We start from the raw sequence: 26,364 nt of genomic DNA, 5'->3' as shown, positions 1-26,364 counted from the left end.
AGGTACCACAGAAAATGAGATTTTTGGATTCTGAAACTTGGTTGTAAGGTGATGGCACCGAAACCTCCACAGGGCATCCTTTCATATGAAAATCTGCATTCCCTATTTGAAGAGGCCGTCAGTGTTAAGGAATTTGAGTCATCGGATTAGTGGAGGTCTACAGTTACGATTTGAGGCATCTAAGATCTTTGTACCATCAACACGTCTTTTTTTCCCACAGTTGGTTGAGAATTGACCGATATGGTTGGAAATAGAACGTTTAATTTCAGATTAGCTTTTGTAGTTTAATAGAAATAGTTGACCATTGTTGACATGTTATGTTCAAGAAACCCATAGCATCACTGCCATGAGGTATAAAGAGTACAAGGCAAACAAATGAAGGAAAACTCTCCCAATTTTGACTTCTATAACAGGCACTATAGCCTAAAAGAACCAGTTTCATGCTATGAAGGAGGGAAGCAATAGACTCCCCTATCTTTCTGAGCATATATACTAGTTTATATTTCAACTTTCCGTATGTTTTTTTTTGACTTGCACTTCTACCCCCAGATGAGCATTGCATCAAATATTTAGCAAAAGAACAGGTGTTTTACACCACTGAAAACCTACTAAACGTTTTGCAGTTTCCCCCTGGCCCTTCTCAAAACAAAAGCAGTGTCCTTTATGAAAGCCGTAGTGCAACATCGTACATATTGTGAGTGCCTGTAATTGACGATTCACAATGTCAGTGCTTAAATTGTCCCTCTGCAGTACCCTGCTGATTTGTAGTGCAGATGTGCTGTACTTGCGCTTCTTCACAGTCCCCTGTCCACAGGAAGGGGGTGGTTCTGGCCGTCTGCACTCTAAAGGGTCCGCACGGCTACAGGGTAGAGGAGTGATAAATGTTCAGCTCCTTTTATAGGAAGTTTCCTGGTGGTGTAGAAATGGATGACTTCAGGGACGCTGTCAAAAGGAGGACTGTTCTGACCCAATATATATTTTTCTTTGGCTTTTGACAGTTTCATGTGCATAAATCCTTGGCTGCTCCTGTAAATAGAACAGAGGAAACATCTTTAAATCCACATACTCAATAAGATTAATATACATGCAAATACATGCATGACAAGGAACAGCCTGCCGGAGTTCATTGTCATCAGACAAATAAAAAAAAAAGCTGCAAAAAAGTTTTTCTTTTTTTGTCCAAACGAATCCCAGCACTAGGCCGGATCCCTGCTAGGTCCCATTATTGTCAATAGGGCCTGGCGGTGCTCCGGCCCTTTTCAGCTATGACGGTTATAATAAATTTCGGCAGGCTGTTTCGACAGAGGACAGGAAGATTTTAAATGACAATGTGAAACCAGCCTTAGATGAACTTCTTTCAAAAACTGAACATCTTTTGCATAGTTCAGGATGACAGAGCTCAGGTATTTCAGGTACACACACTTTATCAATAGTGTCATAGGATTCTAACATTTACAAGCCATAAAAGTGAACATTTCCCTGATTTACCATGTCTTCACTCCAGAATTCTGGCTTCAAAAAAGGACTTCAAATTTTACCTCCATGATAAATTCCTCAATTGTGCCCACAATGATAAAGGCTATATTTCATGCAGTCTAGGTATGTCAGACATTTCTTTTTGTGGTTTCATTTTTGCACCAAAAATGTACAATTCCTTTTGGCCACACTGAAGGGAGTGGGGTAAAGAGAGAATGCTTCCTGCTACAAGGGGTGGATTGGCCAGAGACCTTCCAGGGAAATTTCCCAGTGGGCTGATGCCCAGGGGGGTCACCCATGCCTTCCTCTCTGCACTGGCCGGGTACATAATGAGCTCTCAGCAGTAATTAAAGTGGTTGTCTCATCTCAGATCCTAGTGATATGCCCCCATTGTCTTATAGGTGAGGGTCCCACCGCTGAGACTTGCACCTGTATCGAGAACGGAGCCCAGCAAAGTAGTGGCTGGAGGACTCCAGTCCGGCCACCACCAAGCGCTCTCCCCATAAAAGTGAGTACGCACTGCAAATGACCAGCCACAGCTCGGCTATTTTCGGCAGCCCCATAGAAATGAATGGAGAGTGGCTGTGCATGCACAGTGCATCCTTCACCACTTTCAGGGCTCTGTTCTCGATAAAGGTGGGACCCGCACCTATCAGACAATGGGGGCAAGTACTAGCGATATGCCCCCATTATCTAAGATGAGACAACCCCTTTAATGCTGTGAGAATCCGGTAAACATGTACCCAGCCAGCGACCCCACATGCCCTCCTGAATTCAACTGCTGTGGCCTGCATCTCACCTCCTAAGCCTGCACCATATTCTAATCAGAAACAACTGGAGGAGGATGACAGAAAATGGTTGCTATTGATAGGCACCAGATAGGGGCACCTTTTGGGGCAATATATTGTTCTGCACTGTGGTATACGGTTCTAATGGCACAGTATTTTGAGCTATGGTATTGCTGACCCACTTACTTGTATTGCTCTGCCTTCTGTCAATCTGGACATCTCCTACAACATGGAGCCACTTATTTTTTTCCAGGGCCACTTTAACTTCCCAGTCCAACCCTGTTGCCTATTTCAAGGTTGACACCATTGATTAGGTGCCAGCAGTGATATTCTTGTAGACATGGAGAAGGAAGCTAGCTTGGTTGGTGCTGGAAGCAGAGGGCCAGTGAAATTAAACAAAGAAGATGTGCTTTAACTGCAGACTGTCAGCTTTCATTTGAGGTTATTTAAATCCAAATCAGGTGAATGGTGTAGAAATTACAACAGGTTGCATATGTGCCTCCCACTTGTTAAGGGACCAAAAGTAATGGGACAGAATAATAATCATAAATCAAACTTTAAACTTTTCAATACTTGGTTGCAAATCCTTTGCAGTCAATTACAGCCTGAAGTCTGGAACGCATAGACATCACCAGACGCTGGGTTTCATCCCTGGTGATGCTCTGCCAGGCCTCTACTGCAACTGTCTTCAGTTCCTGCTTGTTCTTGGGGCATTTTCCCTTCAGTTTTGTCTTCAGCAAGTGAAATGCATGCTCAATCGGATTCAGGTCAGCTGATTGACTTGGCCATTGCATAACATTCCACTTCTTTCCCTTAAAAAACTCTTTGGTTGCTTTTGCAGTATGCTTTGGGTCATTGTCCATCTGCACTGTGAAGCGCCGTCCAATGAGTTCTGAAGCATTTGGCTGAATAGGAGCAGATAATATTGCCCGAAACACTTCAGAATTCATCCTGCTGCTTTTGTCAGCAGTCACATCATCAATAAATAAAAAGAGAACCAGTTGCATTGGCAGCCATACATGCCCACGCCATGACACTACCACCACCATGCTTCACTGATGAGGTGGTATGCTTAGGATCATGAGCAGTACCTTTCCTTCTCCATACTCTTCTCTTCCCATCACTCTGGTACAAGTTGATCTTTGTCTCATCTGTCCATTGGATGTTGTTCCAGAACTGTGAAGGCTTTTTTAGATGTCGTTTGGCAAACTCTAATCTGGCCTTCCTGTTTTTGAGGCTCAGCAATGGTTTACATCTTGTGGTGAACCCTCTGTATTCACTCTGGTGAAGTCTTCTCTTGATTGTTGACTTTGACACACATACACCTACCTCCTGGAGAGTGTTCTTGATCTGGCCAACTGTTGTGAAGGGTGTTTTCTTCACCAGGGAAATAATTTTTTCGGTCATCCACCACAGTTGTTTTCTGTGGTCTTTTGGTGTTGCTGAGCTCACCGGTGTGTTGCTTCTTTTTAAGAATTTTCGAAACAGTTGTTTTGGCCACACCTAATGTTTTTGCTATCTTTCTGATGGGGTTGTTTTGTTTTTTCAGCCTAATGTTGGCTTGCTTCACTGATAGTGACAGCTCTTTGGATCTCATCTTGAGAGTTGACAGCAGATTCCAAATGCAAATAGCACACTTGAAATGAACTCTGGACCTTGTATCTGCTCAATGTAATTTGGATAATGAAGTAATAACACACACCTGGCCATGGAACAGCTGAGAAGCCAATCGTCCCATTACTTTTGGTCCCTTAACAAGTGGGAGGCACATATGCAAACTGCTGTAATTCCTGCACCGTTCACCTGATTTGGATGTAAATACCCTCAAATTAAAGCTGACGGTCTGCAGTTAAAGCACATCTTGTTCGTTTCATTTCAAATCCATTGTGGTGGTGTATAGAGCCAAAAATGTTAGAATTGTATCGATGTCCCAATATTTATGGACCTGACTATGTATGTGCGTGTAATATTATATATATATATATATTAATTAATTACACACACACACACATATATATATATATATATATATACATATACACACACACACACACACACACAATGAAAAGATGGCAGCACCGGAAAAGTAAAACAAAAAAAAGGAAAAAAGTGGGTGCACAGCCCAAACGGGCTACAGCTTACCCAATATGAAAAATCCAAAAAGCAGGCAGCACTCCAAGGTAAAGGTGAAAAAATATGCAAGACTTTATTCACCCATGTGACAAGGCAACGTTTCAGCTCAGTATAAGCCTTTCTCAAGCTATGGGTGAATAAAGTCTTGCATATTTTTTCACCTTTACTTTGGAGTACTGCCTGCTTTTTGGATTTTTATATATTATATATATATTTTTTAATTTTTTTTAAAAGAGTGCCCTCACTCAAGAACACCTTTAACAAGATTGAGAAGCGGGTCCTAGTAAGGCCTCATGCACACGACCGTTGTTTTATTCAGTGTCCATTTTTCGTGATTTTCTGCGGACCTATTGATTTTCAATGGGTCTGTTGAAAACTCTGCTAATGCACCGTTGCCATGCGCGTCCGTGATTCCAGTCCGTCAAAAAAATATAACCTGTCCTATTATTTTAGCGGAAAACGGTTTGCGGACCCATTCAAGTCAATGGGACCGCCAAAAATATGCGGAGGCACACAAGATTGTCATCCGCGTCCGTTTTTTTCCTATCATTTGCATGGCAAACCTGTCTTAGACTTTTTTTACATTCCTCTATGTCTGGTGGTCCTCCAAAAATAAAGGAAGACACACGGAAACAAAAACGGAAACGGATTACGGAACAACGAAACCCATTTTGCGGACCGATAAAAACAACTGTCGTGTGCATGAGGCCTAAAGATGCTTGGATCTGAATACTGTCAGGATGTGTAATATGGCTTCAGTTAAACTAAGGACATTTGAAGCCTATATCTCATAAAAATATACTTATTCTCATGTGTGTAAATTGGAGATATTTGAGAAAATAGCGATCATGGGGACTGACACTTTTCTCGCTCAGGATGAAGCGACTATTTACTGGGAACAGATGATTGTACTTATAGAATCTAAAAAAAAAAAAAAATCTTCGGTGACATACAGATCTATTTTTCAGCAAGAAGGACGCACATAAGCAATGACCAGACTCTCCGATGTAACCCATGCCCCACACAATGTTTATGGGGTATCGGAATTAACACTAAACCATAGCAGGCATAAAAGAATGCCACAAAAACTATCAAATACTGGCAGTAAAAAACAGGACGATTTATAGAGCACTGAAGACGAAGGCTGCTGAAACGGCTGCAATCCAGAATCATAGCAGAGTGGACGGTTATTTATTAGGTGCAGTTACATGCAGAGTGTCACTCCTGTATCCTAGATTTGTTGCTTGGTTATTGAATTTCCTATTATCCTCACAAATATGCATGCCTATTGTAAGAAAGCAGTATCCGAATCAGGAAACAATGACTGTAATTACAGCACGCGATGACACAGAACTGGGATAGAAGCCTCCCGTGCACAGACAATGTTATCTAAAATAGCAGACACAAGATGTAGAATGCATCCAGCAATGACTCGAATGGCAACACCTCAATTACCACACACTAAGCAATGGTGCCATCTGTGAACCTACAAAGTCAGATACATGAACATTAAAGGGGTTGTCTCGCTTCAGTAATCATGTATTCATTTATCATGTAGAGAAAGTGAATACAAGCCACTTACTAATGTATTGTTATTATCCATATTGCTTCCTTTGCTGGCTGGATTCATTTTTCCATCACATTATACACTGCTTGTTTCCATGGTTATGACCACCATGCAATCCAGCATCGGTGGCTGTGCAGCCACACTATAGAAAAAAGCACTGGTTACTCTAGTGGCCAGGACTATGGGAGCTCACAAAGGCTAGCGCTCTTTCCTATAGTGTGCAAGCACGGCCACCGAAGATGGATTGCAGGGTGATTGTAACCATGGAAACAAGCAGTGTATAATGTGATGGAAAAATGAATCCAGCCAGTAAAAGGAGGCAATATGGACAATCACAATACATTAGTAAGTGCCTTGTATTAACTTCCTCCTACATGATAAATGCCATTTGCTGAAGTGAGACCACCCCTTTAAAGGCTAGTCCATGAATTGTAAGGATTCATACCCCAGTCTTGTAGTGGTATTCTGTAGGGGCCAGTTAATTCAGCCTGAAAATCTTAGCTTTATTATTAACACTAAATAGCATATGCACAGCAGAAAGGAACATTGTGCTGCTTCTATACAGTTTCAGATATGGCAGATTTGTTGCAGAATTTTCAATGATTGTCAGGGCTTACAGAAATCCATGTCCTTGCTGCCGAGACAAATTGCACTGGCTGTCGGTTACAGATATTTCTACAGTAAATCTACCATGTGTGAATTCACCCTAAGACTGGCCATACACATTAGATAGCTAGGAGAGGGGAATAAGATGCTACAGGGATCTAACAGGGATCTTCATACTGGCTTGCCTTGAGCCCGGTGGAGTTATTAGACATTGTGTAATATGTATATGCTATGTGTCAAAGTATATTATGAACGGGTGAGTTTAAATGACAAGTTACAAACTTCAGCCCACCGTTTTCACATGGACATCTATAGTGGTCTTCCCTATTTTACAAAAATATTCACTTCCCATAGCTGAAGGCTGTTGCCTAAAAACTGCCAATGATCCAGGATGGCAACCCCCAATATGAGTGGCACTGCTACTGCACAGATGAGCACCTGACATTTTGGTAATACTCTAATCGCCTTGGCAGAGGAAACAGTATATAGTCCTGGTTCTGTCTCTCCCCATGTGGTATGAAGAAAAAAACACTAAACTTTACGTAGAGCGTATGGACCACAGAGGGCGCACAAAACAACCGGTCGTAGGCAATGTTTCGGTTTCAGCAGTATTCCATTTATTCGTGAGACAACGCGTTTCGGGGTGCTAGAGTCCCCTTTACGTAAAGTTTAGCGTTTTTTTCATACCGTTACCCGAGTGGCAGGGTGGCCCCTGCCCAAGGCGATCGGACGAATCTAGGCTGTACCAACCGTTACTCCTCCATACGTGACCTTCATTGCAGTTGCGTCCAATTGATGCAACCGCAATAGGTGAGCAAACCATTTCTTTCAGTAGAAATTTGATTTGCTGAACTTACTCACCCTATGAGCGCCTTTCTCTATCCCATTGGCCACTATTTGCTCTCCCCATGTGGGGAACCATGTTGTATCCATGGCCACTGGGTTTAGCTATTGAACAGTATATATTCCGGAAAGTAAACTGACTCTACTGTAAAGAATGACTGCAGATCAACATCTGGAGACCTCCGGACATCTAATGTTATCATGAAAAACCTCAGGCAGCAAAACGTTACTGATATTTTGATTCCAACACTCTCCTGAATTCAGACATTCACTGCTGAATATTTAGCGGATCTTAAAGATATTAGTAATTTGGTCTCGTAACAAAGAGCTGTCATATTGTACATGGTTCTCAGCCACAGACTAAAGTGTAAGTACAAAGGAATTAACAAATGTGGGAAAAAATAAAAAATCTCTTTACAGCTTGATGAGAAGTGTGGTGATGCATCATATGTCACGGCTCGACAGAAACGTTAGTCACTGCATCCAATTGGCGGAATAGACCTAATTTGTGGAAAATATTCTGCTGGCAGCAACAACTAGCTATTATGGAAATGTGTGCATCCCTGCCACTGAGTGCAAACAAGATAATGTGCCAGCAGATCACTAAAAACATAAAAAGATGAGAAAATAGAGATGTACTGTACTACCAGAATATCCATACACTTACAAGCCTCTATACTGGTCTTCAAATAGGTTCCTCTGGGTATTTTATCTTGGCTTTCCCAGACGTCTTTATTTACTCTGGAGTACTAATGAAAAGAACCTGTATCTGACATGTATAATTATTGTGCTATTTAGGGAGCCTTCTCATTTAGCTTTAATCATGGTGTATAGTCATTAACAAGTGAGACGAGTTTCTTTAAATGGCACCAGTGATGGCATTTTAATGGTCCACTGAGCTGTCCATGGCAAAGGTTGCAATTAACGGTGCTTATATAGGAGAGGACTAATAACTTAAATATTAAAAGGATCCTTCACCTTCTTCACTGCACAACAAAGTGAAAAGTATGTACTTGCATAGAAGAAAACAGCATATAATACGGAGTGTAGGACGTAACGTAGGTCAGCCATGTAGTTTAGGCGTGAAGACAGAACCAGATACTGAAGAGATGGTATTTTTTTTTAGAAAAATCTGATTAATACCACAGTCTGAGATGGGGACTGCCATAGATAAACTGATACCAAGTTGGCTTTCTCCTCCTTTACTGTCATTACAGGGATAATCCAGCTATATACTAAGCAAATGAGTTATCCGACAGCCTAAAGCTGGTTATGGACATCAATGGACAGCCAAATCTCCCATTTACATGCATGCTTTGCTGAGCCGGACCTTTAAGTCATTGCATTAGAAGGTGGAAAGGAGCTTTCTGACAATTGTTTGGATCTCATAATTGTTTCCTTCTTCCATTTGTCAGGTCTACATACATAAAAGTATTTAAATATTAATATCTATTCAGTTTAAGGGTCCATTCACACGTCCGTATGTTTTGTGGATCCACAAAACACAGACATCGGCAATGTGCATTCCGCATTTTGCGGACCGCACATCGCCGGCACTCTCATAGAAAGTGCCTTTTCTTGTCCGCAAGAATAGGACAAGTTCTATTTTTTTGCGGAACGGAAGTGCGGATCCACAAATGCAGATGTGGACAGCACGTTTCAGCCCCATTGAAAATGACTGGGTCAGCACCTGTTTTGCGGAACGGAAGTGGACCCATTTTGCGGATGTGTGAATGGACCCCAAGGCCTCTTGCACATGACCGTATGGCTTTTTCAGTACTTTGCGGTGGGCAAAAAACGGATCCGCAAAAAATACAGATGACGTCCGTGTGCATTCCGTTTTTTTGCAGAATGGAACAGCTGGCCCCTAATAGAACAGTACTATCCTTGTCTGTTATGTGGACAATAATAGGACATGTTCTACCTTTGAACGGAACGGAAATACAGAAACGGAAGGCATACGGAGTAACTTCCTTTTTTTTTGCAGATCCATTGAAATGAATGGTTCGGTATACAGTATGCAAAAAAACGGAACGTAAACTTAAAAAAAAAAAAAAAAAAAGTTTGTGTGCAAGAGGCCTAATTGTGATACCCAGGAACAGCACCCCATATAAATGGCAAACTGCATGGGCATACAATAAAGGTTGTGTAAAGGTACAATGCTGGCGCTAAAATCTCTAGAATGCCGGAGTCAGTGGTCTAACAGTTAGGCTACTTTCACACTCGCGTTTTGTGCGGATCCATCGTGGACGGATCCGTTCAGATAATACAACCGCGTGCATCTGTTCAGAACGGATCAGGTTGTATTATCTGTAACATAGCCAAGATGGATGAGTCTTGAACACCATTGAAAGTCAATGGGGGACGGATCCGTTTTCTATTGTGCCATAGAAAACGGATCCGTCCCCATTGACTTACATTGTGTGTCAGGACGGATCCGTTTGGCTCAGTTTCGTCAGACGGACACCAGAACACTGCAGGCAGCGTTTTGGTGTCGGCCTCCAGAGCGGAATGGAGACTGAACGGAGGCAAACTGATGCATCCTGAGCGGATCCTTATCTATTCAGAATGCATTAGGGAAAAACTGATCCGTTTTGGACCGTTTGTGAGAGCCCTGAACGGATCTCAGAAACAAAAAGCTAAAACGGCAGTGTGAACGTAGCCTAAGAACACTGTTAAATTGCACATTTATAGACTGGCTAAGGGAAGCCAAGACATTTGACAAAATGACATTTATCTGCCGCCTTTCTTGGGACTCTACAACTAGACACCATAATTACAGATCTCCTGGATGATGTAAATTTCATTTCTTTAGAGGAATTATTCCATTCTGCTAGGCATGACATCTTCACATACATAATTATGAAATAAATACTGCTAGAATGACTGTTCATTAAACAGAGCCCGCACTGACTGACAGCGGGATATGGCAGATAATTGAGACAAACATTTTTCCCCTCGAAAGATTAGAGTTACAAGAGGTTTAAGGCAATAATCTGTCTTTACATATAGGTTTTAATACACTGAACTTAACAGTATGAGAAATCCTTTGCAAGTTAGGTATAGAATTCACAATTTCATCTATGAAATTTCTTCCTAAAGGATGTCTAATGAAGACAACAGTATGGAGATGGTATAGTACAATGGGCAAGGTACACATCTCAATAATATCTATGGTCTATAGTAAAATCGTTTCAGGAAGCGGAGAACGATAGGGGGATCCAGAAGTGACAAAGCTGGAGCAATAGGGGATGAGTTATTTTAGGACATTGCAAGGCCGGGTTCAAAATCACTGTTTAGCTTTCCATTCTTCTGATCTGTCAGAAGGAGGAAAAAAACAAAAAACATCCGTTAATTTGAGCGTCGGTTATGATCCGTTTGTCTCACTTCCATCAGAGATCACTTATTTTTGATGGGGAAAAAAGGTACTTTTTCCAGGAATTTTTCTCCCATCAAAAATAACTGATCTCCAACAGAAGTGACACAAACTGATCATAAGTGAAGCTCAAAATAATGGATCAGTTTAAAAATATATATATTTCTGTTCTTCTGATGTAGAAGAACAGAAAACTAAATGGGGATGTGAACCCGGCCTAAGCTAAAATATTTTCTCCTGGCTGGATAAACCCTTTAACTGTGGCTACACTGTAGAACAGGCTTTAAAGAAGTTTTCTGGGAATTTAATATTAATCCATCTTCAGGACAGGCCATCAATACCTGATTGGTGGTGGTCTGGCGCGACCATTGATCAGCTGTTTGAAGTGGGCTCTTCACAGCATACCAGGCACAGTGCTGTACATTGCATAGCGGCTGGACTTGGTACTACAGCTTTGTTCCATTCATGTGACCATGTGACATCACTGGCTAAGGAAGATCCTGCAGCACACACCTGAGCAGTGAGGCCACCTTAAAGAAGCTGGTCGGAGGGAGTGCAGGGAGTCAGACCCCCACAGATAAGCTATTGATGACCTATGCTGAGAATAGGTCATTGATATGGAATTCTCGGAAAACCCCTTTAACAAAGCCAACAGCCTGCACTACACAGGCAAACCGTAAGCAAGCAGTATATAAATGGCAGACTAGAACACAACCAAAAGCCAGTAGAGTTCAAGCTAGAATGCAAAATGGAGTTGCTTTCTAATGGCCTCAATAAGTAGCACACTTTGGGAAGAGGGTCAAAGGTAAGTTGTTCCACAAGGAAACATGAACACGGCAGTGTAGCTTATGTGGATTTTAATGCACCAAAGTGTGCATGTGTTACTTATGGAGTTTGCTGTGGATTTGCACCAGATCACCATTTGCCTTGAAAAAAAAAAAAAGAGAGAAATCTGCACAATTGGAATGATGCAGATTCAAAATCCGCAACGCAGTTCAATTTCCATGCTGTGTACATGAGATTTTGAACATGTCACCCACTAAGCTGGTATTGTATTAGGCTGCAGATTTTCCGCACAAAAATCCACGTGGGAATTTGTGTGCAATACACAAAAGTTACATGTTACCGTTTGGAGCAATATGGCTGCACAGACACTCTGCAGTGTAGCTTTGGTGGAAGAAAGCGCAAGGCAATTATAGTCGCTGAAATAAATTGGACTTGTTTTCCTAATGTCAAGAGAGTGATTGTATGACCTAATAATGGAACAGCTGAATCTACTTTCCATGCTAGAGACTGTGTTTCTTTTATATATGAAGCAGAGCATTTGCAAAGGCCCTAAAATCAATAGAGGCGAGATGGAGGCAATTAATACTAATCACATGCCCTGCATTCAAAATTCACCTACGTTAAAAGCCTCAGTGCTCAAGATTGCACTGAATATTAAACAGGCTCACATAGCTTCATCAAGCCTGCCCCGAGTGAAGGGAACGAGGACCCTTTTTCCTGGCAAAAGGCTGGAAAGTGTTTTAGGTCTTCTAATATCAACGTAAGTCTTCCTGTCATCACCCCAAGGTCTTCTGACTACAATGAAAATTACAATTCTAATTTATTTCTCCACGGAGGTGATATCACACACATAGAGACGCCTGAAAGCATGGAGGACTAGCACTTATTTTCACTCACAGAAAGGATGTTGATTGAATTGCCATGGAAACGAGAACCCCCTACCATTGAGGACTGCTAGACCTAACATGAGCAAGCACGATGGCTGAAGCTGCTCTTCACCAAAATGCAATTCCAAAGCAGAGACCTTGCCTTTGTTGCATTGTGTGTGCACGGTTATAAAAAATTGCAATGGCATAACTATTAGACTACAGGCACGTTACCATGCACGTGCCTCCTTATTGGTTAAATGTGAGCGTTCCCTTAAAGGGAATCTGTCACCATGACCTTGGACTACATGAATACTAGTGTAGATAAGGAGTCCAGATTTTCCTGTTCCCCTCCTGCCAGTGCTCAAAGCTGCTCAGAAATACATAGTCCAGACTGGTGTGCCATGGTAAGGCTTCACATCTGCGGCACCAATTCCGGCAGGCTGTTCCAGCAGAGAGTTTGGAGTTCTCTGGATTCCCATTGGCCCTCTTAACTATAATGGGGTCTGGCGGAGATTTGGTAAAAATGCTGAGAATTGGCCAGATAGAAACCCTCTGGATGATTCCCGGCATTCTATGTCGGAACAGCCTGCCGGAAGGCTGTAGTGGACATGTGAAAGTAGCCTAATATAATGGAGAGGACTCATGTGCGGATGCACTGCAGTCCTGACAATATATTTCAGTGCAGCTCTGGGCTCTGACAGCGGAGGTAAAAGGGGGACAGTAGAAAAATAAAAAATAGTAATCTGGACCACTTATCTGCAGTACTACTCGTTGAAAAGAAAAAAAATGTCAGTTAGACAGCAAATCCCAGTGTGCAGGTGCATGTCGCCATGGCTGAAAGCGCAAAAGGCAAAAACAACCAATGCAACAGCACTCTGCAAACAAATAATAAAGTAAATACAATAGTGCCATACTCACTACAGAAAATCTACTAGTGCTACGTTATAAATGTTAAATTCTTGGCAAATACATTTTGAACAAAATTATTTGAGCCTGTCCGCCACTGGCAAGGCGATCTCTTTAGGACAGGAACCTACACTAAATATTACCTCCTCTGGTGTCATACTGGTCTCATTAAATTGAGGGAATACAGGTTCACACATGCATGCTGAGCCCACACTGTATTATACCTCTTTTGGTGCCAAAATTACCTCCATTAAATTCAGGGAATGCAGGTTTCACATGCACGGTGAGCCCTGAGCCTTGCCGGTGGAGGACAGGCTCAAATAATTTTGTACAAAATGTATTTGCCAAGAATCTCACATTTATAATGTACCATTAGCACACATTCTACAGTGAGTTTGGCACCATTGTATTTACTTTATTATTTGTGTTTGCAGAGTGCACAGTACTACTCATGTATTACTACATATAATAGTCCAAGATCGTGGTGACAGATTCCCTTTAGTTTTAATTTGTAGTACAGTGTAGACATATACAGACAATGGCACCTGAGAGCAGCAGTATTCTCAATAGGAGTCTACGGCTGATCTTCCTGAGACAGTGCACCGTGCCCACCAGAAACTGCTCATTACCTTAACAAACAGGTCATTTCTGATTGAGGATCTCCAACTGTGCCATGTTTGATGGAGAGACCGATCCCAAAACGTCGCACTTACCTAATCACTGGAGTAATAATACATCATAGATTTCTGCAGATGTTTGGGCGTACAGCCCAAAGCCGCATGTATTCTGCTACCTCTGACTTTTTCCTATAATTGCACAGTGAATAATTCATGAGCTAGACATGGGAACGTTCATGTCAAATTAGCTGCCACAATGAAACAGCAATCTAACATGCCAGGCGCGGACACTGCCACCTGTAAAATACACTTACAATCAAACAGTAATTTAGTGTACCAACATGCCACGCAAGGACAAAGATAAAGCGCGATACCGGCATATGAATTTAAATTAACCCGATGTTAAATGACTAAACTTAACAGGCAGGAGATTGTATAAAAGTGGTTAAAGACACATAACTAAGGGCAGATATGGAAGATCTCTTCATGTATATACAGGGAAAAAAACTGTCTGAAATCTGTGGCATGTAAAAGGTACAGTGAGGGCTCCATAGATTTCTGTAGGTGGCCTATTACAAATTCATACATCACATCTGTAACACGGCTGTATCCACGAGCGCAAACTAAAATAAAAGTGCTGTGCTGTCAGTGCCTTTGTCCACGTATGCTATATTACTGGTCTAAAATCAATACGAGTGTTCTGCGCAATTAATGACCGTTCCTCTGTGCCATCCATATATTTCTTGGCAGAAATGAGAAGTAGGAAGCATTTCCTCCTGGTTTCTCTGGGAGAAATAGCCAGATGGATCGCAGCGCGCGTAATGGGAATGATCCCTACAGATAGAACTTATCTGTGCACTGTAGTAGGTACAATACAAACATCACAACCTTGCATCGTCCTCGCGGATCACACTGACAGCACTTACTCAAGGTTGCAATTAGTTGGCCTTAGCTTTGGAGCAGGGATTTTAATTTCACAGGCCAGCGCTTTAATCATACACACACTCATTCAAGCAACACGCAGTCAGAGGCACAAATCATTTGGTAAATGTGATAGTCTGGGCAATCTCTTCCCCTCATGATGGCAAGATGGAAAAGTTCTCACTTTGTACTAGGACTGTACTTTAAAGAGGACCCGTCACCATGAAATGTACTGCAATACGCAGGCAGCATGTAGAAGGAACTGAGCAGACGGGTTTGTTGTTTTGTGGGAAAAGATTCAATTAAACTTGTAATTTAAACATTTGAATCTTTCTGAGCTCAAGATGGCCCATTTGGCTATAAACAGTGATAGGATTCTCTGTGTAAGGGCTCATGCAAACGACCGCATGTATTTTGCGGTCCACAAAAAATACGGATGACGTCCGTGTGACATTCATACTGCATCCTTTTTTTTTGCGGATCATTTGTAACAATGCCTACCCTTGTCCGCAAAGCGGACAAGAATAGGACATGTTCTATCTTTTTTGCAGAACAGCCATGCCGAGTCATTTTTGTTTTTTGGCAGACCCATTGAAGTAAATGGTTCCGCATACGTGTCACAAAAAAACCTGAAGCGGACACGGGAAAAAAAAAACATTGTGTGCATAGGCTCTAAGTGTGTATACAAAGATAGTGGTGAATCACTGATAATACCTCCTCCATATACAACTAAACTCAATGAGAGACAAAGGGTATGTATCATGTAGAGAAAGTGAATACAAGCCACTTACTAATGTATTGTTATTATCCATATTGCTTCCTTTACTGGCTGGATTCATTTTTCCATCACATTAAACACTATACAGTACTCGTTTCAGTGGTTACCACTAGAGATGAGCGAATTTCATATTCCTTTAGAGGCATTCCGTTATTCATTCCGTCATTATAGAAGTCTATGGGCTGCAAAACGGATCCGTCCCGTTTCCGTTATCCAGGGGACTCCTCTCCTGCATAACTGAAACGGGACGGATCCGTTATGCAGGCCATAAACATCTATTGTAACGGAATGAATAACGGAATGCCTCTAAAGGCATTCAATCATAGAATTGCGTTATGGTCCGTGGTAACGGAATCCATAGCGCAATTCTGCTTTTACCACTAAACGAAGAGTGAACGAATTTCATAACATGAAATTCGCTCATCTCTAGTTACAGCCACCCTGAAATCCAGCAGTGGTGGCTGTGCTTGCACACTATAGGAAAAAGCACTAGCCTATACGAGCTCCCATGGTCTTGGCCACCAGAAAGGCCGGCGCTTTTTCCTATAGTGTGCAAGCATGGCCACCGCTGGTGGAATGGAAGGGTGGTCGTAACCATGGAAACGAGCAGTGTATAATGTGATGGAAAAATGAATCCAGCCAGCAAAGGCAATATGGATAATCACAATACATTAGTAATCGGCTTGTATTAACTTTCTCCACAAAACTATACATCTACTCAGCTTCTCCTGCTCTAACATGCAACCAGCAGATGGCAGCGCATTTCGTGGCAACAGGTCCTCTTTACATCTTAACCATGGAGTAAGGTAAGGAATATAACTGCTGAACAAGGTAAGGATAAGAAATTTTCTATATTTAATTTATTTAAAGCGTTTCCTATAGATATTACATTATTGTATAGTAAATCATTGCAGGTTTCTTGGAAAGTCCTATTGGCTGTGTCAGGTTACATATGCTGATTCAAGTAGTTATCCCACCTCTAAATATTAATCTTTTGCATGAGATCAAACAAAACATAGGTTTTCAGACCACCACCACAACCAGAGAGAGCAGTGACTCAATTAGGGCATCACCAACGTGATAGTTGCAATGCTCTTCTGTGGCCTTCTTTATCTAGGCCTATCAAGAAAACTGCGCAATCGTTTTCCTATTCTACACCTAGTATTATCAGGAGAATTACCCTGTAGATAAATCATCCCCTGACAGCAGCAGTAAACAGACAATAGCTTAGTTATCCATACAGGAGGTCTTGTCATTTGTGTTAAATGATACAGTAGGACAATATTATGTGGTAAATTTTCAATGGTATAAGTACTGCCAAAATCAGCAACATATTCTTACAAAACTTGTTTCCTATGAATATTGGGGGAGATCAAACTGGTGTAAAGTAGAACTGGCTTAGTTGTCTATAGCAACCTATCAAATCCCACCTTTCATTTTCCAAAGGAGCTGTCAAAAATATAAGGTGGAATCTGATTGGTTGCTGTGGGCAACTAAGCCACTTCTACTTTACACCAGTTTGATAAATCTCCCACATTGTGTATTTTAATGATGAAAGTGTCCCTTTAATAACGTTTCCTTTTAGTGACGGTGAGTAAAGGATGGTAAGACCTGGTAGTCAGGGATTCCATGGGCTTTTCTCCTTTAAGAGAATCTAAAGACCAGAAACACACAATTTACATTTCAATCCAATATTCAACCAAAATAAAAAAAAGATGATGGCTCACTGCATTCACGAATGTGTTTTTCTACATAAAATATAAAGACCCAAACAGGTATAGAGTAAGAATCTCTCTGTTAGGCTCAATTCACACCTGAGCGTTCTGAAAGGAGCGCTCTGTATGCGCGATTGTACGGACGTTTACAAGCGCGCATACAGAGACAAGTGTGCACACAGTGTCGCGCGTTCCCGAAAGTCTATGTACGGGAACGCGCGACAAGCGCCCAAAAAAACGCTCCTGTACTTGTGTGAGCGTCGGGCGTTTTACAGCGCGATCGTACGCGCTGTAAAACGCCCAGGTGAGAACCATTCCCATAGGGAAGCATTGGTTTCTCCTTGTTGAGCGTTTTACAGCGCGTAGGAACGCGCTGTAAAACGCTCAGGTGTGAATTGAGCCTTAAGGTGCTTTCACGTGGTTTTTAGTGGCGTTTTTCTTCACTTTTGCTTTTTAGTTACATGTTTAGCTGTCACCTCCAGATGTAAAGGAGAGTCTATGGGAAATATTAAATGTAGGACGCAAGATATATATTTATTTTTTGCTTCTAACTTTTTTTGTTATAAGGATTAAAAAAAAAAAAAAAAAAAAAAAAAAAAAAAAAAAACTTAGCCAAATTCAGGTGTGCAAGTACATCCAGTGGTCGAGAATATACTGTGGAACCTGCTGATTCAGTGTGATATACACATTTCTCCTGGGAAAACACAGGCAGCCAGCCATGTCTCCAGAGGTGTTCCTGTATACTACAACATACCTATGGATTCTTTGCAGAATTGACATGAGAGATTATACTGTGTTGTATAGTGGGTTATATGAAGGATGAATAACTACTCTTCTGTCTGACAAAGGGTTAAGTTACCAGTGAACATAAGGAAATCCCCAGTTGCTAGATACTGAAGAAATAGGTTCCTCCCGATAGGAATCTTCCAACTAGATGAAATATATATTCCTGAACTTTGAATCACTCTATACGATGGTTCTACAGAAGCATGTAGAATTAGTTCATCTAACATTGTAAGGTGTGTACAGCTTATACATATTTTTATACAACACTATTTAATCCAAAGTGTAAGATCTGCGGAAATACAGTCAGGATCTACAAATAAACTAAGAGGTCTGCCAGAAGGCAATCCTAAAGGGATTGTACGAGATAATTCAAAATCTCAGACAACCTCTAGAAAACATTTAAAGGGGCTTTGCAGGCTCCTGATATTGAGGACTTATCCTCAGGATAGGGCAATAATATCCGATCTGTGAGGGTCCGACACCCAGCACCCCTGGTGATCATCTGTTCCCTGGAGTCTCTGATGCTGGAACAAAGTGTAGTAGCCATGCTGGGTTACTGCAGCCCAGCTAGTACTGAAGTGAATGGGAGCTACACTGGATATACAAAGTCTACACCCCTGTTAAAATGTCAGGTTTCTGTGCTGTAAAAAAATGAGACAAAGATAAATAATTTCAGAACTTTTCCACCTTTAATGTGACCTATAAACTGTACAACTCAATTGAAAAACAAACTGAAATCTTTTTTTAGGCGCAGGGAAGAAAAAATATAAAAATAACTGGGGATGTAGCTGTGCTCAGAATTAAGCAATCACATTCAAAATCATGTTAAATAGGAGTCAGCATACACCTGCCATCATTTAAAGTGCCTCTGATTAACCCCAAATAAAGTTCAGCTGCTCTAGTTGGTCTTTCCTGAAATTTTCTTAGTCGCATCCCACAGCAAAAGCCATGTCCCACAGAAAGCTTCCAAAGCATCAGAGGGATCTCATTGTTAGGCTCCATTCACACATACGTAATTCCATTCCGTATTTTGCGGAACGGAATTGCGGACCCATTCATTTCTATGGGGCCGCACTTCCGGGTCCGCATTTCCGTTCCCGAAAAAATTAGAACATGCCCTATTCTTGTCCGCAATCGCGGACAAGAATAGGCATGTTCTATTAGTGCCGGCAATGTGCGGTCCGCAAAATTCGGAATGCACATTGCCGGTGTCTGTGTTTTGCGGATCCGTAAAACAAACACGGATGTGTGAATGGACCCTTAAAAGCTATCAGTCAGGAGAAGGGTACAAAAGAATTTCCAAGGCATTAGATATACCATGGAACACAGTAAAGACAGTCGTCATCATCAAGTGGAGAAAATATGGCACAACAGTGACATTACCAAGAACTGGACGTCCCTCCAAAATTGATGAAAAGACGAGAAGAAAACTGGTCTGGGAGGCTACCAAGAGGTATACAGCAACATTAAAGGATCTGCAGGAATATCTGGCAAGTACTGGCTGTGTGGTACACGTGACAACAATCTCCCGTATTCTTCATATGTCTGGGTTATGGGGTAGAGTGGGAAGACGAAAGCCTTTTCTTACGAGGAAAAACATCCAAGCCAGGCTACATTTTAGGCTACTTTCACACTAGCGTTCGGAGCGGATCCGTCTGATGTTTCATCAGACGGATCCGCTCCGATAATGCAGACGTTCGCATCCGTTCAGAACGGATCCGTCTGCATTAAAACTTAGAAAATTTTCTAAGTATGAAAGTAGCCTGAGCGGATCCGTTCAGACTTTACATTGAAAGTCAATGGGGAACGGATCCGCTTGAAGATTGAGCCACATTGTGTCATCTTCAAGCGGATCCGTCCCCATTGACTTACATTGTAAGTGTGGACGGATCCGCTCGCCTCCGCACGGCCAGGCGGACACCCGAACGCTGCAAGCAGCGTTCAGCTGTCCGCCTGGCCGTGCGGAGGCGAGCGGAGCGGAGGCTGAACGCCGCCAGACTGATGCAGTCTGAGCGGATCCGCATCCATTCAGACTGCATCAGGGCTGGACGGAAGCGTTCTGCTCCGCTCGTGAGCCCCTTCAAACGGAGCTCACGAGCGGACAGCAGAACGCTAGTGTGAAAGTAGCCTTACAAAAACACATCTGAAGTCTCCCAAAAGCATGTGGGAGAAGGTGTTATGGTCTGATGAAACCAAGATTGAACTTTTTGGCCAAAATTTCAAAAGATATGTTTGGCGCAAAAACAACACTGCACATCACCAAAAGAACACCATACCCACAGTGAAGCATGGTGGTGGCAGCATCATGCTTTGGGGCTGTTTTTTTTCCAGCTGGAACTGGGGCCTTAGTTAAGCTAAAGGGCATTCTGAACAGTTCCAAATACCAGTCAATATTGGCAAAAAACCTTCAGGCTTCTGCTAGAAAGCTGAACATGAAGAGGAACTTCATCTTTCAGCATGACAACGACCCAAAGCATACATCCAAATCAACAAAGGAATGGCTTCACCAGAAGAAGATTCAAGTTTTGGAATGGCCCAGCTAGAGCCCAGACCTGAATCCGATGGAAAATCTGTGGGGGGATCTGAAGAGGGTTGTGCACAAGAGATGCCCTCGCAATCTAACAGATTTGGTGTGTTTTTGAAAAGAAGAGTGGGCAAATCTTGCCAAGTCAAAATGTGCCATGCTGATAGACTCATCCCCAAAAAGACTGAGTGCTGTAATAAAATCAAAAGGTGCTTCAACAAAGTATTAGTTTAAGGGTGTGCACACTTATGCAACCATATTATTTTATTTTTATATTTTTTCTTCCCTCTACCTAAAAGATTTCAGTTTGTTTTTCAATTGAGTTGTACAGTTTATAGAAAAAGTTCTGAAATGATTTATCTTTGTCTCATTTTTTTCCATCACAGAAACCTGAAATTTTAACAGGGGTGTGTAGACTTTTTATATCCACTGTATGTGCAGACAGCATATTATACAGCAGGAGGTGCAGAGCAGATTGATATATAGTTTTATGGGAAAAATGCAGTAAAACGTGTAATTTAGTCATATAAATCTCTTCTCTTTTTGCTCAGTTGTACATTGACTGATAGCCATATATACACAATTATATAGCCCAGCTCCTTCTGCCCTATGGCATGCTGCCTGCCGATCACACTGCATTTCTTGGTGGCAGGTTCTCTTTCATCATTTTTTATTTTTTTTTGTTAAACTAAGTACCTTTACAAGCGGCGTACGCTCTGCTGAGGCTGCAATAAGTTTTCTTTTTTTCAAACGCCCCTTGGCTGCCCCTTTCTGTTTTTGCGTCCTGTATGCTAATAGGTAGCATCGGTACAGGGAGAAGGAGACCCCAGCGTTTCTCAGGGGGGTCGTCTTCTCTCTGGGTGTTGCATGGTCAAATCGCAGTGTACCAAGGAGAAAAAATAGCTCACCTTCTTCCTGGCTATGACGTGGTCTGCTGCGATTGGACCGCACCACACCCAGGGAGAAGGAGACTCCCCCTGAGAAGCGATGGCGCCTCCGCCTCCCTGTAATGATGCTACCTATTAGCATACAGGGCGCTAAAACAGAGTGGGGGCACAGCGGGGCAGCCAAGGGGCGTTTGAAAAAAAGAAAAGTTCTAGCAGCATCAGCGGAGCGTACGCCACTTGTAAAGGTACTTAATTTAACAATCAAAAAACGGCGAAAGGTCATCTAACTTCTCAAGAGTCATAATGTAACCCCTTATGACAGACTAAGAAATTCTAAAATGTATATGGGATGAGAATGAATTTTGTTATGTCTATCAAGACAAGCATACCTTTTGTGGAGCCAAGTTTGACAGAATAAAACTTCATATTCTCACTACTCCACAAAAGGTATGCTTATACTGCTCCCCAGCTCCTACCTAGTTCTGTTAACAGTTTAGCATGGTCAAAAGTGCTGACAGAGTCCCTTTAAACATGTCCATGGGTTTACAGTAGCCCGACGTAGGCCAGAGGAACGTCATTTAGGCCTCTGTCTGACCGATATAAGTCAGTGCCATTTTAACAGGAAACGCACAGTAGACTACGCAATTCCATTTAACGATAAGTACAATGAAACCCTCTGGGTGATGAATGCCACTGTTTTACCCGCCCCTGCATATATCTCAAACAGAGGTCATAAATAAGTGAATGCAGCCTAAGGCTACTTTCCAATGAGCGCATTCGCTGCTTTAAACACGCTCCATGTGGGAGAGTAAATTCCCATAGTAAACTCTGCTCCTTATAATGCCGAGCCTCTCTGCCTGACCTCCACTGTAACAATTTGCACTGACTGCATTTTGTGAGTACTTTACAGTTGAGGTTGGGCAGAGACACACAGCATTCTAAATCATTATAATGCCGTGCAGTTCGGTCAAAGGAGCAGAGTTCACTACAGCAATTCATGTTCCAACATGGAAAGTGTTTCATGCAGTAAACACGATAGTCTGAAACTGGCCTTACTGGGGCCCAAGACTTGGTACCGATTGCCACCTGCACTTCCCGACATTGTGACATGAGTAGAGGATGATATTTAGAGATGAGCAAATTGATTTGTATGAATTGATTAATTCAGATTAAAACAGATATCAGAGGCTCCCCCTTGATTGGCAGGGCCAGACATCTCGCACCTCTGCCATTGCCCTGGAGCAGCACAGATGCCGAATATGCATGCGCCACTACACTTTTGGGTTTGCATCAGTTTGCATCCATAAAAAAAAAAAAAAAACATTTTACCATTTTCACCTGCTAACAAGGCAAGTGACCAGTGATTGGTGGAATTTTTGGAGAAGGCGTGTGTCAGTGGAGGACTGAACCTCTTATTATTTTCTATAGATTTTTTTTGCCTGAATGCATCAGTTTTCTTGCTGCATGGAAGAGAGCAGACAGCCATGCTTTCCCAGCCAGTAATAAAAACTGCTAGGAATGCAAAGTATACACAACTGATAAACTTTTGTACTTTTTTCTTTTTACTATAAATCAGTTAAACCAATCTTTTTTTTATTTTTTTTTAAAAAAAGCCTAATCAGTTTAACAAACACACAGAGGGACATTTACTAAGCATGTTGCTTCAGAATTATGGCGTAAAATTTGCCAAAAAGAATACGGTTTTGATTTGCACCAAATATATTAACTGTTTTCTCCAGAATTTTCACCATAAAGAATGCATTACTTCAGAAATGAGTTATAAATGTCAGTGGGCAGAGCTATCTGATTGGCGCATAATACGCCTCATTTATCATCCTCTTATCAGCAGAAATGGCTTATGTGGTGGTGGTGTGTAAAAAAAAAAAAAGTCACATTTATGGCAGAAAGATGCGACTTTTTGTCAAAAAGTCGCATTTATGAAAAGAAAAACCAACTCGTTCTGGGAACAAGTGATCGTAAGTAATAAAACAGGACGCATTTATTTTTATCTAATATAAATGAGCCAAACAACAGGGTTCTGTCAGTAAAGTGACATTCAACAAAAAAAACGAAACAAAACAATAACAAAAATGTCCCGAGACAAAGGTCACAATTAGAGATGAGCAAATTGACTTCGGATGAAACATCCGAAGTCGATTCGCATTAAACTTCGTTCTAATACTGTGGGGAGCAGTACAAATTAGTTTATGAAGTTATTACGTGAAGTCTCGCGAGACTTAGCGAAGCAATAACTTCGGCTCATCGGAGCCAATACATTCTAATACTGTACGGAGCTCCTGCTCCCCACAGTATTAGAACAAAGTTTTATGTGAATCGACTTCGGATGTTTCATCCGAAGTTGATTCGCTCATCCCTAGTCACAGTTTACCACATTAAATTTCGCAAATATGCTTCAAAAGTCGCAAGTGCGGTCTGGCAGGGGTTAGCTACAATGGTGCATTTTGGTTTAAAAAACAGAGATAGATTTTAGTGCTATTGGCATTAAAATATCGCAAATACAGATAAATCATCAAGTTTATATTTTAAAAAAAGTCACATTTTATAAGTGACGTGCGCCTTTTGATATATGAGGTGAAATCACCACTTCTGATTTGTAATTTTAGTTTGCAAATTTTCTTTTGGTGCAAATTATGCCATTATTGATAAATGTCCCCCAAAAATGTGGTGTGAAAGAGCCCTTAGTGGACAGCGTAAAAAAACTGCAGGATTATTATTATTTTTTTTAGGGTACTTCCACACTAGCGTTTTTTTCTTTTCTGGCACGGAGTTTCATCAAAAGGGCTCAATACCGTAAAAGAACTGATCATGTATATCCCCATTCATTCTGAATGGAGAGTAATCAGTTCAGTTTGCATCAGGATGTCTTCAGTTCAGCCGTTTTGACTGATCAGGCAAAAGAGAAAACCCCCATAGGAATGTATTAGTGCCGGTATTATCTCCGTCCAAAATTCCGGATCAGATGCCGGCATTCATTTACATTGAAATGTATTAGTGCCGGATACGGTATTAAAAATACCGGAATGCCGGATCAGTCTGCGCAGACCGGTAAAAATGTGAAAAAAGATACAAGACCGATCCGTCTGTCCGCATGACAAGCGGAGAGACGTACCCGTTCTTGCAATGCATTTGTGAAACGGATCCGCATCTGGATGCATCTCACAAATGCTTTCATTCACATCCAGATCGGCGGATCACACTGCCGCAAGTAGCCTTAAATACAGTGTTATGGAAAATAAAAAATAAAAACCGTCTTTAATGTTTACAATAAAAAACATGATTTAAAGAACAGATCATTTCCTGACACTTTCCCCATTTAGGAATCACAATGAATATACAACAGACTTATCTGGCCAGAAGATAAGTGTACCCACTGTGCCATTATTCTCTGCACGTGTCCATGGGCTCAATCTCATGCCCTGATGCTAGAAGTTGATGAATGACACAGAGAAGATGTGAACAGAGTCTTAGGCCTCTTTCACACGGGCGTTGCGGAAAAATGTGCGGGTGCGTTGTGGGAACACCCGCGATTTTTCCGCGCGAGTGCAAAACATTGTAATGCGTTTTGCACTCGCGTGAGAAAAATCACGCATGTTTGGTACCCAAACCCGAACTTCTTCACAGAAGTTCGGGCTTGGGATCGGTGTTCTGTAGATTGTATTATTTTCCCTTATAACATGGTTATAAGGGAAAATAATAGCATTCTGAATACAGAATGCAAAGTAAAATAGCACTGGAGGGGTTAAAAAAATATCAAAAAAAATTTAACTCACCTTAATCCACTTGCTCGCGTAGCCCGGCATCTCCTTGTGTCTCCTTTGTTGAAGGACCTGTGGTGAGCATTAATTATAGTTCAAGGACCTGTGATGACGTCACTCCGATCATCACATGGTACGTCACATGATCTTTTACCATGGTGATTTTTAATGCAGGATGCGGCACTAATACATTTCAATGTAAATGAATGCCGGATCCTGCATCTGATCCGGAATTTTGGACGGAGATAATACGGTATTTCCTCCGTCCAAAACGCCATTCAGTGTCTGAACTGAAGACATCCTGAACGGATTTCTTCAGTTTCTTCTGCGATTGCGTCCGTTTTTTTTCCGCGTGGGTGCAATGCGTTTTGATGCATTTTTCAAGCTAGTGATAAAAAACTGAAGGTTTACAAACAACATCTCTTAGCAACCACCAGTGAAAAACGCATTGCATCCACACTTGCTTGCGGATGCAATGCGTTTTTCACTGAAGCACCATTCACTTCTATGGGGCCAAGTCTGCGTGAAAAACGCAGAATATAGAACATGCTGCATTTTCACACAACGCAGAACTGATGCGTGAAAAAAACGCTCATGTACACAGACTCATTGAAATGAATGGGACAGGATTCAACTCGCTCATGTGAAAGGGGCCTTATGGCTCATGCACACGACCGTATGCCCTCCGAGACATACGGTCCGTGAGCGGGCCATATGTCCCGGAGCGGCATACATTGTGCGCACAGCATCATAGGTTACTATAATGCTGTGCGCATCGGGCCGCCCGCGGGACTATTGTCCCGCACTCCTATGACATTATGAATGCGGGACAATAGTCCCGTGGGTGGACCAATGCGCACAGCATCATAGTAACCTATGATGCTGTGCGATCCCGTGCACACGATGTATGCTGCCCCGGGACATATGGCCTGCTCACGGACCGTATGTCTCGGAGGGCATACGGTTGTGTGCATGAGTCCTTAGGGCTCATGCACACAAATGTTTTTTTG

At 41.9% G+C, this 26,364-nt stretch overlaps 1 protein-coding gene across 1 annotated transcript in view; it reads right to left on the bottom strand.

Annotated features, from left to right (window-relative positions):
• Positions 1 to 254: 254 nt before the first annotated feature.
• SHB (SH2 domain containing adaptor protein B) overlaps positions 255 to 26,364 on the bottom strand; it is a 181,177-nt gene continuing 155,067 nt past the window's right edge. The window contains exon 6 of the mRNA XM_040417278.1: positions 255 to 1,026. Coding sequence (XP_040273212.1) covers positions 843 to 1,026 — 184 coding nt within the window. The 3' untranslated portion in view covers positions 255 to 842. The remainder of the gene's footprint in view (positions 1,027 to 26,364) is intronic.

Source organism: Bufo bufo, chromosome 2 (genome assembly GCF_905171765.1).
Source record: "Bufo bufo chromosome 2, aBufBuf1.1, whole genome shotgun sequence".
Taxonomy (NCBI): domain Eukaryota; kingdom Metazoa; phylum Chordata; class Amphibia; order Anura; family Bufonidae; genus Bufo; species Bufo bufo.
Note: the sequence above shows the minus strand (reverse complement) of the source record. Positions and strands in the feature narration are given on the sequence as shown.